The sequence below is a fragment of the Neospora caninum genome, chromosome III (assembly GCF_000208865.1).
Source record: "Neospora caninum Liverpool complete genome, chromosome III".
Classification (NCBI taxonomy): Eukaryota; Apicomplexa; class Conoidasida; order Eucoccidiorida; family Sarcocystidae; genus Neospora; species Neospora caninum.
This window is the reverse complement of record NC_018388.1, coordinates 1,319,484-1,333,174: the sequence shown is the minus strand read 5'-3', so window position 1 is coordinate 1,333,174 and position 13,691 is coordinate 1,319,484. Positions and strand designations below refer to the sequence as shown.

Here is a 13,691-nt window from a genome sequence, read left to right as displayed (position 1 = left end):
GGGTAGACTTGCGTCGGGCGGATACTCCACAGCAGAAGGGAGACGAAGCGGCCAGCGGCTGCCTCGCGTTGGCCCGAGGCCGCCGGAGCGTTGCCGAGGTGTGGGCTGTCTTATAGTCGAAGGAGAAAGAGGCGACAGAAGCACAGGAAGGCAATTGTGGCGTAGGACGTGAACAAAGGTGGGGTGAACGACGGCACACGTTTGTTCTGGGAGGAAGTTGACGCCGGTGTGAAGCAGTCGATAGACCTTCTTTCCAGTCCTCAAGAGAAAACACAGAAACTGAAGGAGACGCGGCACGCGAGGTTGAGGGACAAGACCGCGCCTCGCCGCATGCTACGTCCTTTGCCTTGGTGTCGCCGACCTGTGGGCTTCTCTCCAGACGATCGTGCTCCCCCCTCTGATCAGCGACGGAACCGGAGACGGGGGTGCGCGGTGGTGTGAGACAGCAAGTTCGAACGGACGCAGCCGAAGACCACAGCCCCTTCTGCTCTGCCCGGACAGGCACAGGAGTCGCAGTGGTGTCTTCTCGATGTGCCACGCCGCTCAAAGTATCACACACCGCGACGGCGGAACTGTACAAGGGATCCGAGCGGCGGTGCCTGCCTCTCCCGTTCGAGAGCGGGGACTGAGGAGGCGGCGGAGAGGACAACAGAGGCGGCATATTCTGGAAGGAAGAAGCGTTGAAACACTGCCGAGGACGAGGCCCAGAGACTGGCATGCGCGAAGCGCCAGGGGACTGCGGTGTGATGTATGGCTTCGACTGAGTCGGTGTCAGCAGTGGCAAGGGCGTCGTCCGGTTGACCTCGTCCCTGGAAGGAAAAGGCGAGCTTCGACGCGAACTGGAAGAAGTAGAAGAGAAAGGGGGACCGGAAGAGGAAGACGAACAAGAAGACGAAGAGGCAGGTGCACAGCAGGAAACAGCAGTGGATGCAGCCTGGGGCGCAACTCGCGGCCGCTGGCCATTTAGGGGCAACGGCGGTGTAGGCACTCGTGAGTTTTTATCCTCCGTAGGCAGGAGACCACACGACGAGGAAGACGGAAGGAGGAAGGCGGAAGGCACTGGATGAGCAACGGAAGGCGTGGACGGAGAGGACCTCGAAGAGGGACACGGAGAAGAGGTGGAGATCTTTTGGGGACGACGCGTAGAGCGTTTCTGAGTCTGGCGTAGACGCCGCTCTCGACCGTTTCCTCCAGGTGGGGCTGATTGGGCCACCTCACTCTCTTTGGTCGTTGGCAGCGTTTTGCACTCGTGCCTTGCCTGGCTGTTCAAAGGAGGAGAGATCGATTGCGGTGAGTCACCGTCGTTACATTGGCGTTCGGCGCCTCTCGGCTCTGTTTCGCCAGGTGATGGCAGAGACCTTTCGTTTGTTTGGTCCACCCTCCGCAAAGACAACACCGATGAGGCAAAAGTGTCTGAGGCAACGGACGAGGAAGACGGCGGGTCATTTTGGCCTTTTCTTGCTGGACCCGCCGTGTCGCTTTCGTGGGACACCGCGGCTTCCAGGTGAAGCGGAAAATGCCGCATGTTAACGGAGCTACGATTACCGCTTTGCTTCTGCTTCGGGACTCTGCCTCTCCAGGTTTCTGGATCTTCTCTTGCTTCAGCTCCACGAGTAACAGATGCGGAGGAAGTCCGCGTTGCTGCGAAGGCGCGTTCCCTCCGGGCGGCGAGCCTAACGCATTGGACAGATATGAGAGCACAAGCGGGAAGCATTTCGCCTTGTTAGGTTTGTTCAGAGAAAGACAAATGAAAATCCACGATGGCTTTGTCGTCCAAATAGAAAATAGACATCGGGGTGGAGCGAAAAATGGCCGTGTCACGTTTACTCTGTTTATCAGGCAGATGTGGTGTGATTGTAGCTAGTGTAGTGGTCAAGACAGACAGTGAACTGCCACTGCATAAGCACAGGCGATGAAGAATCAGCAAAAGTCGTCCTCCTCTGCACAGATTTCTCCCCTTCAAAACGAAGGGCATGGAACAAGAAGACTGAACCCCCCTATATTTTATAATTAAGGGCTGACCCAATTACTATCAAGCAGCCTGGGGGAAATGCAGCAAAAACTGGGGCTATTCTAGACAGTACGTCTGGCGATGAGTAGTTGCAGACGCACTCTCAGCGCCCTCAGTGTTTTTTCAGAGGTCTTCTGCTCTACCGTGATGCAGAAGCTGTATGTGAACTGCGGACGAGTTGCTGTCGATCATCAGTCCCCTTTCCGTGCCCCGTCTTGGATTCCACCTCGTGCCTAGTGTATTTCTATCTTCCAATAAGCTTTGCACCGTTTCGCTGTCCTTTACAACGCATGGATCCCCTTCCTAGAGGCTGGGTACGGACAGAAAACACGGGACCAGCAGATCGACATTGAGGCGGATGCAAATCGCGAAAATGTTCCCCGTTAGACATGCCATGCCCTTTTAGTTGTATCGAACGAACTAACCTTGCGTAGTACCCTGGAGTTGCCGGATGTGATTCTCTGCTGAACGCTTTCCTGGAGTTCGCTGCATTCCGTCGTTCTGCAGAAAGTTCGCGATTGACTTTCTTAAGCCACCGTCTATGTTTCTGGTAAATTTCTGTCAAAAGACTCTCCAGCAGCGCGTTGTCGCCACGCGCGGCAGATTGCGCCTCGTCAGCGCCCAACTCCACGCCCAGATGCCTCAGAGGAGCGATAAGGGAAAACCAGTTAGCCTCACGACCTGCTTGCGTTTGAGAAGGTGAGAGAGTAGTTACATCGACGCGAGTAGAAAGGCGATGCCTGATAAACAGTGCGTTGAGAGCGTTGGCGACAGGAATGCCATTCACAAAGTCTGCAGTTGCTTGAGGGGTTAAAACCGCGCAAGATCCTTGCACTGTGCGTGACGCCATCTGAGGCTTCGCCACGCCGATGTCCACATAGAACTGGAAAATATACAGCGGCAAGGAAACAGTCATTTTGTGAGGAAGCGATAGATTATTTCTGCAAAGTGTTCATCTTTTGTGGGACACAGTAGGTGTGCCGGGATTTCTCCACACGCGTGTAACTTCGATTTTTTGGTTTCTCCGGTCCGGGAAGCAGAGTGTCAAATGGTTGGAAACTCCGGTAGTCCGACCGGTACACGGATTTCAGCAGACCTGCTGGCCGCGCGGGATGCCGGAAATTCCATTCTGCTACGCTGAAGCGGAGAAGTTTCAAAAGGCAACGATTTGGATCCAGTGCCCGTTCATGTGTGCCGGGGCTTCGACGATGCCTCCGCTTCATCGAACGCAAAAACCGTGTGCCAGTATCCTACGGTTGCACATAAGAACAGTCGGTCTTCCTGCGCGTGTTGAAAACCAAGACAGCAGGTACGGCGACTCGACTAGACGGGCGGCGCTTTACGAACAGGCGAGTACTCCCACTTGCAGGATCGCTGAGCTGCAAGTTGGACAGATTCTATGTGACTGAAAACAGAGCGAGAAATGTTTCGCGCATGCGTGTGAAAATCAATGTAAATGAAGAAAAGCGTAGTACGGGGCCCCAGTGGGGCACGGTACTGCAGGACAGCGGCGGAGAGAACGATTGTGCGTTGTGCGTATTTGTCAGCAGAAAACGTGAGATCTGAACTTCCAGTAGGCGCAATTAGAGGGCAAGCATTCCGCGGGTCGCCGAGACGGTGAAGCAATCCGGAACGATTCAAAAGGTGCGCTTTATTCATACTCTAAAAAATTGATTTACGACGCGTACGTCTCGCAGTGGTGAGGAGAGGGCCCGCCATTTCCTCTTCTACGACTACACATCGACAAAAAGATGGTCTTGTGCAGACGAACATAACGTTGGAAATAACGCGTGAACAGCGTGCATTCGAGTTGTAGTCATGACTTTAACCAGATTTTTTCCAGAACTCCGCTTCCGTGAAGAGCGAGGTGGATCCCCTGGATATGGAAGAAAACAAACTTTTCCCTTCAATAGAAACAACCCTGCAGCATGGGGAGGGGCCTTTCTAATCTGAAGCCAGATTATAAAGCATTTATTACACGAGGTGGTGCAGTGTTTGTTCCATGCGTTCGTGTTCAGATAGCAGGCGCAGCTGAGCTTCGCGTGGAGAGGCACACTCTTAGGAGACTTTCCAGTTCAGATTCAGACTAGGCACGGAACTTGCGGCTCAAAGATGGAAGGTCTCCGCATGGAACATTAGCTTTTTGGGTCGGGTGAGGAAGTCAGCTCTGGCGGCGAGTTTGGGTTCTCGACTTTGTTGTGTACCCGCACCGGCTGCTTCAAGCGCAGAAGACACGTCGGTCTTGGGAAGCGAAACAAGAGACGAGGCAGCACGGCCGTAGATAGTTGTCCCCCCTCATAACCGCGGTAGAAAACCCGAAGGCAGGAGAGTGCTGACTCCACAGGGTATTTCTTTTCTCCGATAAACGGCTACGGAGCTGCGCTCCACCTTTGCCGCCTTAACTGCTGCGGTACGAGCAACCTTTTTCCCCTTGTGGACCAGGAGTAACTTTTGTCCAGATGAGCACACACTCTGCTCTCTACCACACAGAATTCGGATCCGGTGAACTCGGCATCTTCGTCATCTCTTAGTTTCAAATGTGACTGACGGGGTTTGCGTAGAATGACACCGCAACGTCTCCACGCCAACTATCAAAGGTCGTACATACTTCCTGCTCAGGTGCGCTTTGTTCTGCCTAGATATCGCTTCAAGAAACACGAAATACGTCTGTGTTGCCTCTGGCCATGCAGCCGCCGACTGCAACGGTTCGCCCCAGTGATTCGTACAGAGCCCTAACAAAGTTCCAAACGGAAACGAGCTTCAGTATGCGCGTTTGTTTCCAGGCTTCTGTATTTACATGTAAATCTAATAGAATCAGAACTAATCCACAGGTAAGAATAGGTAGAGTAAATAAAGGCAGTAGCGTGCAACATCCTAAATTCCCATCCTGCTGCTACTTCTCTAACTAGATGTTGAACTCGAATGAAACAATGTGCTCCAATGCTAGTCTGAGTCTCTACCATACCTTTTACCTACCACTGTACGGAACGTAACAAACCACCAGGCAAGCCTTCCTCGGACATGTACTACCATGGGGACATAAACGTCCATTTTTTTGCTGCGTGACAAAGAAAAAAGCTCTTAGAGAATATGACCAGAAGACGTGATTAGGCTCAAGAATTTGTAGTGCACTGCGGCTGGATGACGGCTTTCACCGGTGGGCCAACTGGGGACGGGTGAACGAGGATCACCGCCGCGAACGCGTGGCCTCGAGGCAGCCGTCTCTCTCCAAATGGCGAGATGAACTGGGAGTTTGTCTCCTGAAGCACTTTACACATCTTTTGTCTTCTCTGCTTTATTTCTCACTCAACGGGAAGCATATTTCTTTTTCGGAGGGACCGAACAAAAGTGACGGACTCGGCGGTGTGTTGCTGTTTTACGGATTCGCCGAGTTTGTCTTCCTGCTGCCTGATGTTTACCCGGCGTCTCGCTTACAGAACGTATCAGCTGTCTCTTTTTCCACTTAATCATCTCCTTGTTTGCGTGTACGTTCGTTTTTCAATCCAATAAAACTAAAACACAACAACTGCATTGGGCCGTTGGGCAACTGTCTGGTCATCGTCGGGTTTCTGCGCCGAGTCCCTGGAAGGCCCTTGCAGCTAACCAAAGGTACTGCGAGAAAGAAACGAGTAATCGCGCACCATGGAGTTTCTTTTCGTCAGTATCTGTAGCCAACTCGAATAAAGAGAGGAACTTTCGTTCTGACATCTTGTTTTTCACACGACTTGGCTAAATTTTCTCCCGTGCGGAGTCAGACATGCGGTTCATGAGTCTGAGGACTCCATGGAGATAATCGATTCCGAAGAGGGTTTCTTCTTCGCTGCGTCCGGAAATCGGGTTTTCATCCCTTTTCCCTAGCATTTTCCCCATCTACACTAACCGGTCCACTTTCTTGCTTCACACCGGAGAGGACTCAAATCGCGGCGCGCTGTGGTTCGGTGTAACCGTCGGCGTCCAACTTCCTGGTGGGGCTCCGCTCTTCTTGTCTTGGTTGTTCCTGTGTGAATCCGGTATCTTCTGCGCGAGTACCCCGTCGCTGTCCTGCCACAACACTGCTTTTTGACTGTGTTCTCTGGCGACGCATGCATTTTATTCCTTTCCTCTCTCAGTTTGAACGGGGAACGAGGCCTTTAAGGAATGGAAGAAGGAGTACGGAAAAAGAACAGCCGGGAGGAAACAGCCAGGAACAACGGGAAAGCAGCTGAAGAGGGGAGGAAAACGGGATGAGAGGATAGCCTAGGCAGAGGGACGACGAAATGCATCGGGGGGAAGGCAAGCAAGCTCGAGCCCTAACCGGCGGCAATACGAGCGAGAAAACAATGCGCCAGTTTCCCCATGTTCCCGCTTTTTTCGCATTGTGAAACTTAAACGAACACCACTGGGGCCCACGCTAGGCTCCTCGGTAGTCGGTGGACTTGTTCACTCGTTCCGACATAATTCCTCGTTGTGCGGTTAGCCTCATCGCCGTTTCCTGTCGCGCGTTGTCTTTATCTTGCTTCACACTCTTCTCGCCTTCTCTTTGTTCCCGCCTTCTCTTACGCCCTCCTTCCTCACTTGCAACCCCGCCCTTTCGGTCTTCTTCTGACGCGTCCCCTTGGCCGTCCCTGTCTCGCGTGTTTCTTCACGCTCGCTCCCATTCACGGCCTTTCTTTCCGTCCCTCTCGTTCACCACTTCTCGGTCGGATTTTTTTACCCTTGCTTTCGCGGGCTGTTTCGCGCCTGATTGTCAGAAGGAGAGCTCGAAAGTGGAGTGAGAGGGTCAAACAACTGCAGGTCCGGCCAGGAAACCTGCCTGCGAGGAGCAAGAAAGGAGAAGAGTTGTTCCCACGATGGTCCAGTGGAAGAAGCCATCCATCACGTGGCGAGAAATTGTGGCTCTTTGCTGCTGCTCAGGCCGCAGCCGAGCGGTGAGTTAATGTTGAGAGAGCGGAAATACAGAGGCGCGCGAAACGGCGTTTTTGGTGCCTTCGCGCCCTTTGGCATTCCAATGCAAGGACGACGAAGACACCGCAAGAGTCGAAGGAGGTGGAGATGATCGGGAGGAGGGAACATGCGAACGAAGAAAGGAAAAGTTAGAGGAGCTGACGAAGGACAGGAGGGTACACAGACAGAACGTGCCACAGGCCAGCCGTGGAGAAGATCAGAAGGGTCGAGAAGAGGCACACGCGTTGGAAACTGGAATCGTTGACGAGCAAAAGGGAAATTGTGACGAGCGACGAGGGGTCGGACGAAGTTCCGAAGTCGCTCTGGGTTTACGGGGGTGGCGGGGGGGGGCCGGCTGGGATGCCTTTTTAGGTTTGAAGGTCGAGGGACCCAACACGCAGTCTGTTTTGCGAGTGTCATGCGGGTCAGCTTTTCACGAGAAGCGTGGCGCAGGACTCGATGTTATGCCAGAACCTCGTTTCTCCCTGATCACCCTCTCTCCGTGTGGTTCCATATCTGTGCATGCAGGTGGAACAAGCCCTCGGGCTGAAGCTCATCAGCAAAGAGGAGCAAGAGCGAGGTAAGGAGAAAGGGCGATGGTTTTGTCTCTCGCACGGTCACATGTGCATTACACCCTGCAGATTTTGGAAAGCGAATTTGCTCACGAGGCTTCGTGTCGATGGGATTGCATCTGTGCGCTCAGAGAGTGCAAAAGGTCTAGTCGAGAACAAATGTCGTCAGCTGTCTCTCGGTCTCGGAGTCCGACCGGTATTCTGGCCTCGTTGCGGGGTGGAATCCTCCCCCTTTCTGTGTCTTCTGTTCCGCAGTCCTGCACTCGTACAATCCGGAAGACGAGGATCAGCAGGCGCTGTCTCGCGAGGAGCAGGACGCAGTTGACGCGGCGTTCTACCCCTTCCAGAACCGCCACTCGCTCCGTTACATCGGCGATGTGTATAGACTCGACGAACTTCTCAATCGGACGCCGTCGAGTAAAGAGGTAGGTCGCGCGTGCGTCGCCTGTCGGGCGTCGCTGATTTGTCCACTCGAGCCGGAAGGGGGGATTGTCCTACGGCTGCGGCCGCTGCGAGCGTCTCGGCCGAAGGGCGACAAAGCCAAACAGGCGCACGAAAAGGAGAGCGACCACAGGTCGCCTGCCGCCCCGGCCTCCGCGCGAAATGCACGAGAGAGACCCGGCGGAGAAGCCGAGAGAGACAGCCGCGATGCGAGCAGGACAGCAGCTTTCAATTCCTTAGGCGGCGGTAGCGGAGGGTGCCGCGCCGAAAGCGAGTTTGCTCACTCGCCGCGCGAGTGGCGTGCCGAGGAAATAAGGAAAACAGTCTCCTTCGGAGATGCCCAGTCGTGTGGTGAGGCGACTCGGCACGCCGCGTCGATTCAGAGAGGCGAACGACGACGCGGTTCCTGCTCAGAACCCGGAGGCGGGAGAACGGGGGAGGGATGGACTGAGAGTCCACGCGACTCCGAGTTGTGGAGGCAGACTTCGCGATTCAAAGTGGCAGCTTCCGGGTCGGCCCCGGGCGCAGAGGCGAGCGGGCGACTGCCGAGCGGGCGGGGAGAGAGGGGCCGAAACCCGATTCGAATCACGGCGATGGTGAAACAGGAACGGAAGCGGGTCAAGCAGGAGAGGCTGCGGAGCGGCCTCGGCGGGTTATCGCCCAGCGAAACGAGCGCCACTGAGAGTGAAGAAGAGGAGTTTCTCTTCTTCCCATCCCGCCGATCGAGCTGTGCAGCCAGGTCCGACAGCAGCGATATGTCTTGGAGCCGCCAGACCGCCCCTCGGGGCCCGTCGGCTGACGAGGCCTTTGCGGCGGCGACGGAGGCCGCGAAGGCTGTCGCAGCCTCGCCGCTGGTTCGACGAGGAAGTGGGGAGCCCGCACTTGGAGGCCTGACTCGGCGATCTCGATCCGTTCTGCTCTCGGCGGAGCCCGTCGACAGTCCCCGATGGAGCGAAGCATCCGCGCTCCGACGGTCGTCGACCGGCTCGCCACCTGTTGCCTGGTCGCGGGGCTCCAGATTTCGCCTTGGGGGGAGCGACTGGCGGGGGGGTGAGGCGAGTGGCAGCGAGAGTTTCACAGATGCAGACCAAGACCAAGGTGCGGGAGAAGCCGTGCTGCGCGAGAAGGCCTTCCCGGTGGAGCGACAGGCGAGTTCCGCTCTGAAGCGGCGAGACTGGGTGTCGAGTACTGGCGGGCTAGGCGAGGGCGACGGCGACGACGTTCCGCTCGTCTCGGAGCCAACGAGGCGAGAAGGGAGAACGAAAGGAGAGAAAGGTGGGCGCGCTGCTGGATGGGAGTGCGAGGGTGAAAGCAGACCGGGTTTCGCGCAGGCAGACACCCCAGACAGGACGGCTCCGGGTCGTTCAAGACGCGTGTGGTACGAGCGGAGAGAAGAGTCCGAGAGGAGCGACTCGACAAGCCTTCCGGGAGAAAGGCATCCGCGCGCCTCGGGGCTCTTCTCCGACGACGACGGCATGGTCACGGCAAGAGGCGCTCTCACAGCGCGGAGCCGCAGCAGCAGCGGGGAGTTCTACACGCCACGAACATTCCGTTCTCTGGGGTCGCTGCCGCCGGGTTCTTCACCCACGCCTCAAGCGTCTGAGAGAGGCGCATTCAAAGACAGGCTTGGGAACTCGTCTCCGCTCTCAGGAGCCGTCGCAGAAGTGAACTATCTCCGACGGATTCGAACGGCGGCGGAGGGGGACCGCCGAGCCCGTCGCCGTTCCGGGGTCAGCCCGCGGTGAGGAGAGACGCGAATGCGCGCACATCGCAAGGAAAGTGAAAGCAGAACGGCGAAACCGTGGCGGTCGAAAGAGGCGGGAGGCGCCGAGAAGGCCACCGCATGCATGCCCCGTTGGCGTTTTTGTACCGTTGATGCGTCACGAGCCTTTTCATAACAGACGCGTTGCCCCGGAAAACCGCTGAAAGAATGGAAGCAAGACGAGATGTAAGGGCAAAATGCCTTCGGTTTCGTGGAGGCTCTTCGTGTGCGTCGTCGAGGTTGAAAGCGGGTTTGGAGTTCCGACGCTGCGCTGGACAGGTTGAGATAACCTCCTCAAACCGACTGCTGAGATTCAGCCGGCTGCTTCTTCTCACGGAAGAAAAGAAGGAAGAGAGACACACAGGTCGAGTGCGCAGTGAAGAGGGAAAGAAGCACCCACCCTTCGTATCACGATCCCTGCACATAGGTATGCCATGAAAGCACTTTTTTCCCCTCCGTTTTTGCTTCGCTAAACCAGCAGCCGCGTCGCGTGTAAAGACACCTGTGGGTCTGTGATTCCCGGCTTCTCGCAGTGTGATTTCTTTTTCGTAGTTCCCCATTTGAGCGATATTTTTCGATTTCATCGTTGGCAGGTTTCGCTATCGCGGACGCTGTCTGGCGTTTACCTCCAAACAGGAAAACAGACTTCCCAGAAAAATTCAAGGTTCCGTGAATTATTTGTTTGCTTTGTTTCCTTTGCAACGCCAGTCGCGACGGTGATCGACGACAATGGCCTCGAGAGTGTCTTCTGGCTGACGACTGGTGAGCGTGTGTTACGCTCCTGTTCTCGCTGTGGGATCAGACGTCAGGCACCCAGAACGTTTTGCGACTGTAGGAGAGGTTAGGGCTTACGGCAGGACGAGAGCATATTTGCAGCACGACGGGAAGGGTGATTCAAAGGACAGGGGCGCATAGCCAGGCAGGCATCGCCCACACGCTCTTTTCCGCGATTTGACTGCTCGCGTTGCGGCAGGAGTCGACTCCCCTTTGAGACCGTTTACGGTGCCGAACCCTTCGGCACGACCGGACACACTTGCTGGTCTGAGCTGAGCAGCATGATGAGAGTGACTGCAGACAGTCGCGGGCCTTGTGAGATGTCGCTACACGGTGCCGGTCCGTGGAAGCAGTTTTCTGGGGCACTATGCACACGCGGTGTGAAGACAACAGCGTTTCAGCTCTGGATGATTCTTGCTCTCGCATTTCTTAAATTTGGATTGCCAAGCAAAAAGAAAAGACTCGCCCACCCGGCGCCAGCAGAGAGTGTCTAGAGTAGCGGCCGAAAAACACAGCCTCGTTTCCTCCCGCCTCAAGTTCTCGACTTCTACGGGGCTCCTCCAGCACGCATTCTGCGAAGTGTGTATAAATCCGCAGTGAGCAGGCAGAGAGACGTGAACGGTTCCTTCAACGCGCTTCTGCGCAGAGACATGCAGATGAAAACAGAGCCCACAATGTATCTGGTTTCCTTTTGCGTGAAACGGAAAACACCCCCCCTCTGGATCGGCACCTGCCTAGAGAGTAAGCAGCAGTGTGCCTCTCCAGCCCCATCATCCCCCTCCGTCCCCTCCGGCCGTGTCTGCGCCCTCTTCTCTTTCCCCTTTTCTCTTTCGTCTCTTCTCTTTCCCCGCTTTTTCAAAGGTGCGTTTCTGTGTTGACGTCTCCAGTTTTTTCTCGGCAGTCCTCTCTGGCCCCTCAGTCTGCTCTGTGCTCTCTCTTTTTGCCAGGCGCAGCCAGCGGCCGTCGTCAGGAGAAAAGGCGAGTCGCCATCATCCGCCGTGAGAGTGCGTTCGGGAGAAAAGCGCTCTTTGGGACAGAGAGAAGAGAAGAAGAGCCGACAGCGGAAGGAAGGCTCGGAGAAAAGCGCTCGCAGCTGAGGGGGCGAAAATGCGCCGGAGGAAGGGAAGAACGAGAGGAAGCGAAGCGCGCGGGGAGAGGAAGAGAAGCGAGCCAGGAGAGGAAGAGGAACGTGCACCCGATTTCCTGAACCTTCATCGCGCTTCATATTGCATCACTGCAGACAGAAAGGCAAGAAAAAGGACCCGGTCAAAGTGCACAGAAAAGCGTGGTGGGGAGAAGGCAAAGCTGCGGTGTCTTTCCTCTCAGTGGATGTTCCTGAAATCGCCGCGCGCGCGCGCACGGCTGGGAGTGGGAAACGAGAACGGAAACACAAAGGTGACACGAAGTAGGCGAAGCAAGCAGACGACAGGGGCGAAAGCCGCGACAAGCGTGGCCTGTGAAGGAGAGGTGAGAAGCGACAGAGTGGGGCCAGGGAGGCACGAAAAGGCAGTGAGGTAGAGATGAAAGCCACCGTCGATCGAAAACGCAAACGCGAAAGCGAAGATGCATGCAAAAAACAAACATGCACGCTACGACCATTTCACCAGGAGAGCAAAGCAGGGAAAGCAAATTTAGCAGAGAGTCAGAGAACAGCGAAAGCCGAGAAAAACAGGAAGGCAGAGAGGGAGGGGTGAAGAACGGGTGACGGCGACAGCGGACACGACTTGCAGATGGCGAGACACGAAAGGAGTCAAAGCGAAGGGCGCTGCGCAGGAACGCGCTTCCCAGGAACGCGTCAAAAATACGAACTCACTCTTTCGCGATCGTTTTTTGTACAGAATCCTGGAGCCGCAACTTCTACACCGGACAGCTGCGTTGGGCTGAAGCATCACGTCGCATCCGCACTCTGAGAAGAAAGCGAGACGGAAGAGAAGAGAGAAAAGCGGAGTTTGTGAAAAGACCACACCTGAACCTTGACGCGGAAAGGGAGTGCAAGGTGAAGACCATGCAGATACACTCAGGGCACAGGCACGCCGAGTGTGGCGAGAACGCCAAGTGACGCGAGGAAGAAGGTCACGACGTCCGGTTTCCTCGCTGCGGCGTTTTCTCCGCACTCTCGACTTCAATTCTCTGTCTCTCGCGTTCTCTCGCGCCCCGGCGTCTCTCCTTTTGCGTTCTTCTGACACTCGCGATCCTCCCGCAGCAGTCTCTCTTGTCTTGCTTCTGCCCGCCGCGTCTGTCCCGCGTCTTCGACTTGGGTACCTTCTGCTGAAAGCTGTCGCCCGCTTTCGACTGCTCGCCTTTTTTCTTTTCCTTTCTTCCCCCTTCTCGTCAGTTTCCCCCTTCTCGTCTGTTTCCCCCTTCTCGTCAGTTTCCCTCTTCTCGTCAGCTTCCCCTTCTCGTCAGTTTCCCCCTTCTCGTCAATTTCCCCCTGCTCGCCCCGCTTTTGCCTCTGTCGTGTGCGCCTCGCCCCAAGTTTCCTTGTTTTGCATCCGCGCCCGTCTGCCATTTCACCCTGCACGCGCCTCACCGCCGCAAATGTAGGTGACCGGATCGACTTGGCTGCTTCCGTCGTCGACGCCCGCGCCCTGAGGGCCGCCCAAACCTCCTCCGCCGACGTTCATTTTCCGAAAGAAATGAGCTGGAAGAGCGCGAGAGGAGCCGCGAGAAGGCAAGGGCCGGGAAAGGAAAGACGAACAGGCGCGCGGAAACGCATACAGCGACGGTGCCTTGCAGAGGAAGGTGCGGAAACAAGTTGACTCGCCGCGCGCCGTGGCCTTTGGACGATGCCCCGGAAAGATTCGCGTAAAACTCGTGGTTCCCGCGGAAAGTGGCTGGCAAAAAATACGGCGAGAAAAAGGCAAGAGAAGAAACAAGTCAAGGGCACAGGCCGAAGAAGCAAACTGTTCCTCGGCCACGCTTTCTGGTCTGAAAACCGTTGCAGGCGCGTGTAGGATCGAGCAAGTCGCAGGCGTTCGACGTGGAAAAGAAGGAATCCTCTTGAGGGGAAGACGAAGGTAGAAGGGACGCGGGGAAAAAAGGGAATGGAGGTGGAACTTGAAGGAAATGCGGGACAGTGTTCCGTTCCGTTTCGTGGGCGTCGCAGATTCGCGGAGAAAAACGCATGCAAGTTGTCATGAAGCAAAGTCTCGTGGCAGTAATGCGTGCGAGCTCAGCGAGAGTTTCGCCTTCTGCGCAGCAGTCTTTC

At 55.8% G+C, this 13,691-nt stretch overlaps 2 protein-coding genes across 2 annotated transcripts; one reads left to right on the top strand and one right to left on the bottom strand.

The window, feature by feature from the left end:
- Window positions 1–6,840: 6,840 nt before the first annotated feature.
- Window positions 6,841–9,692, top strand: NCLIV_008430 (conserved hypothetical protein; the record flags this gene model as incomplete). Its single annotated transcript, XM_003880359.1, has 3 exons — window positions 6,841–6,918; window positions 7,463–7,514; window positions 7,762–9,692. The coding sequence occupies 3 exons, from the start codon at window positions 6,841–6,843 to the stop codon at window positions 9,690–9,692; spliced, it is 2,061 nt and encodes a 686-aa protein (XP_003880408.1).
- A 2,002-nt stretch (window positions 9,693–11,694) lies between these two features.
- Window positions 11,695–13,107, bottom strand: NCLIV_008425 (uncharacterized protein; the record flags this gene model as incomplete). Its single annotated transcript, XM_003880358.1, has 3 exons — window positions 11,695–11,717; window positions 12,297–12,389; window positions 13,014–13,107. The coding sequence occupies 3 exons, from the start codon at window positions 13,105–13,107 to the stop codon at window positions 11,695–11,697; spliced, it is 210 nt and encodes a 69-aa protein (XP_003880407.1).
- Between the last annotated feature and the right edge of the window lie 584 nt (window positions 13,108–13,691).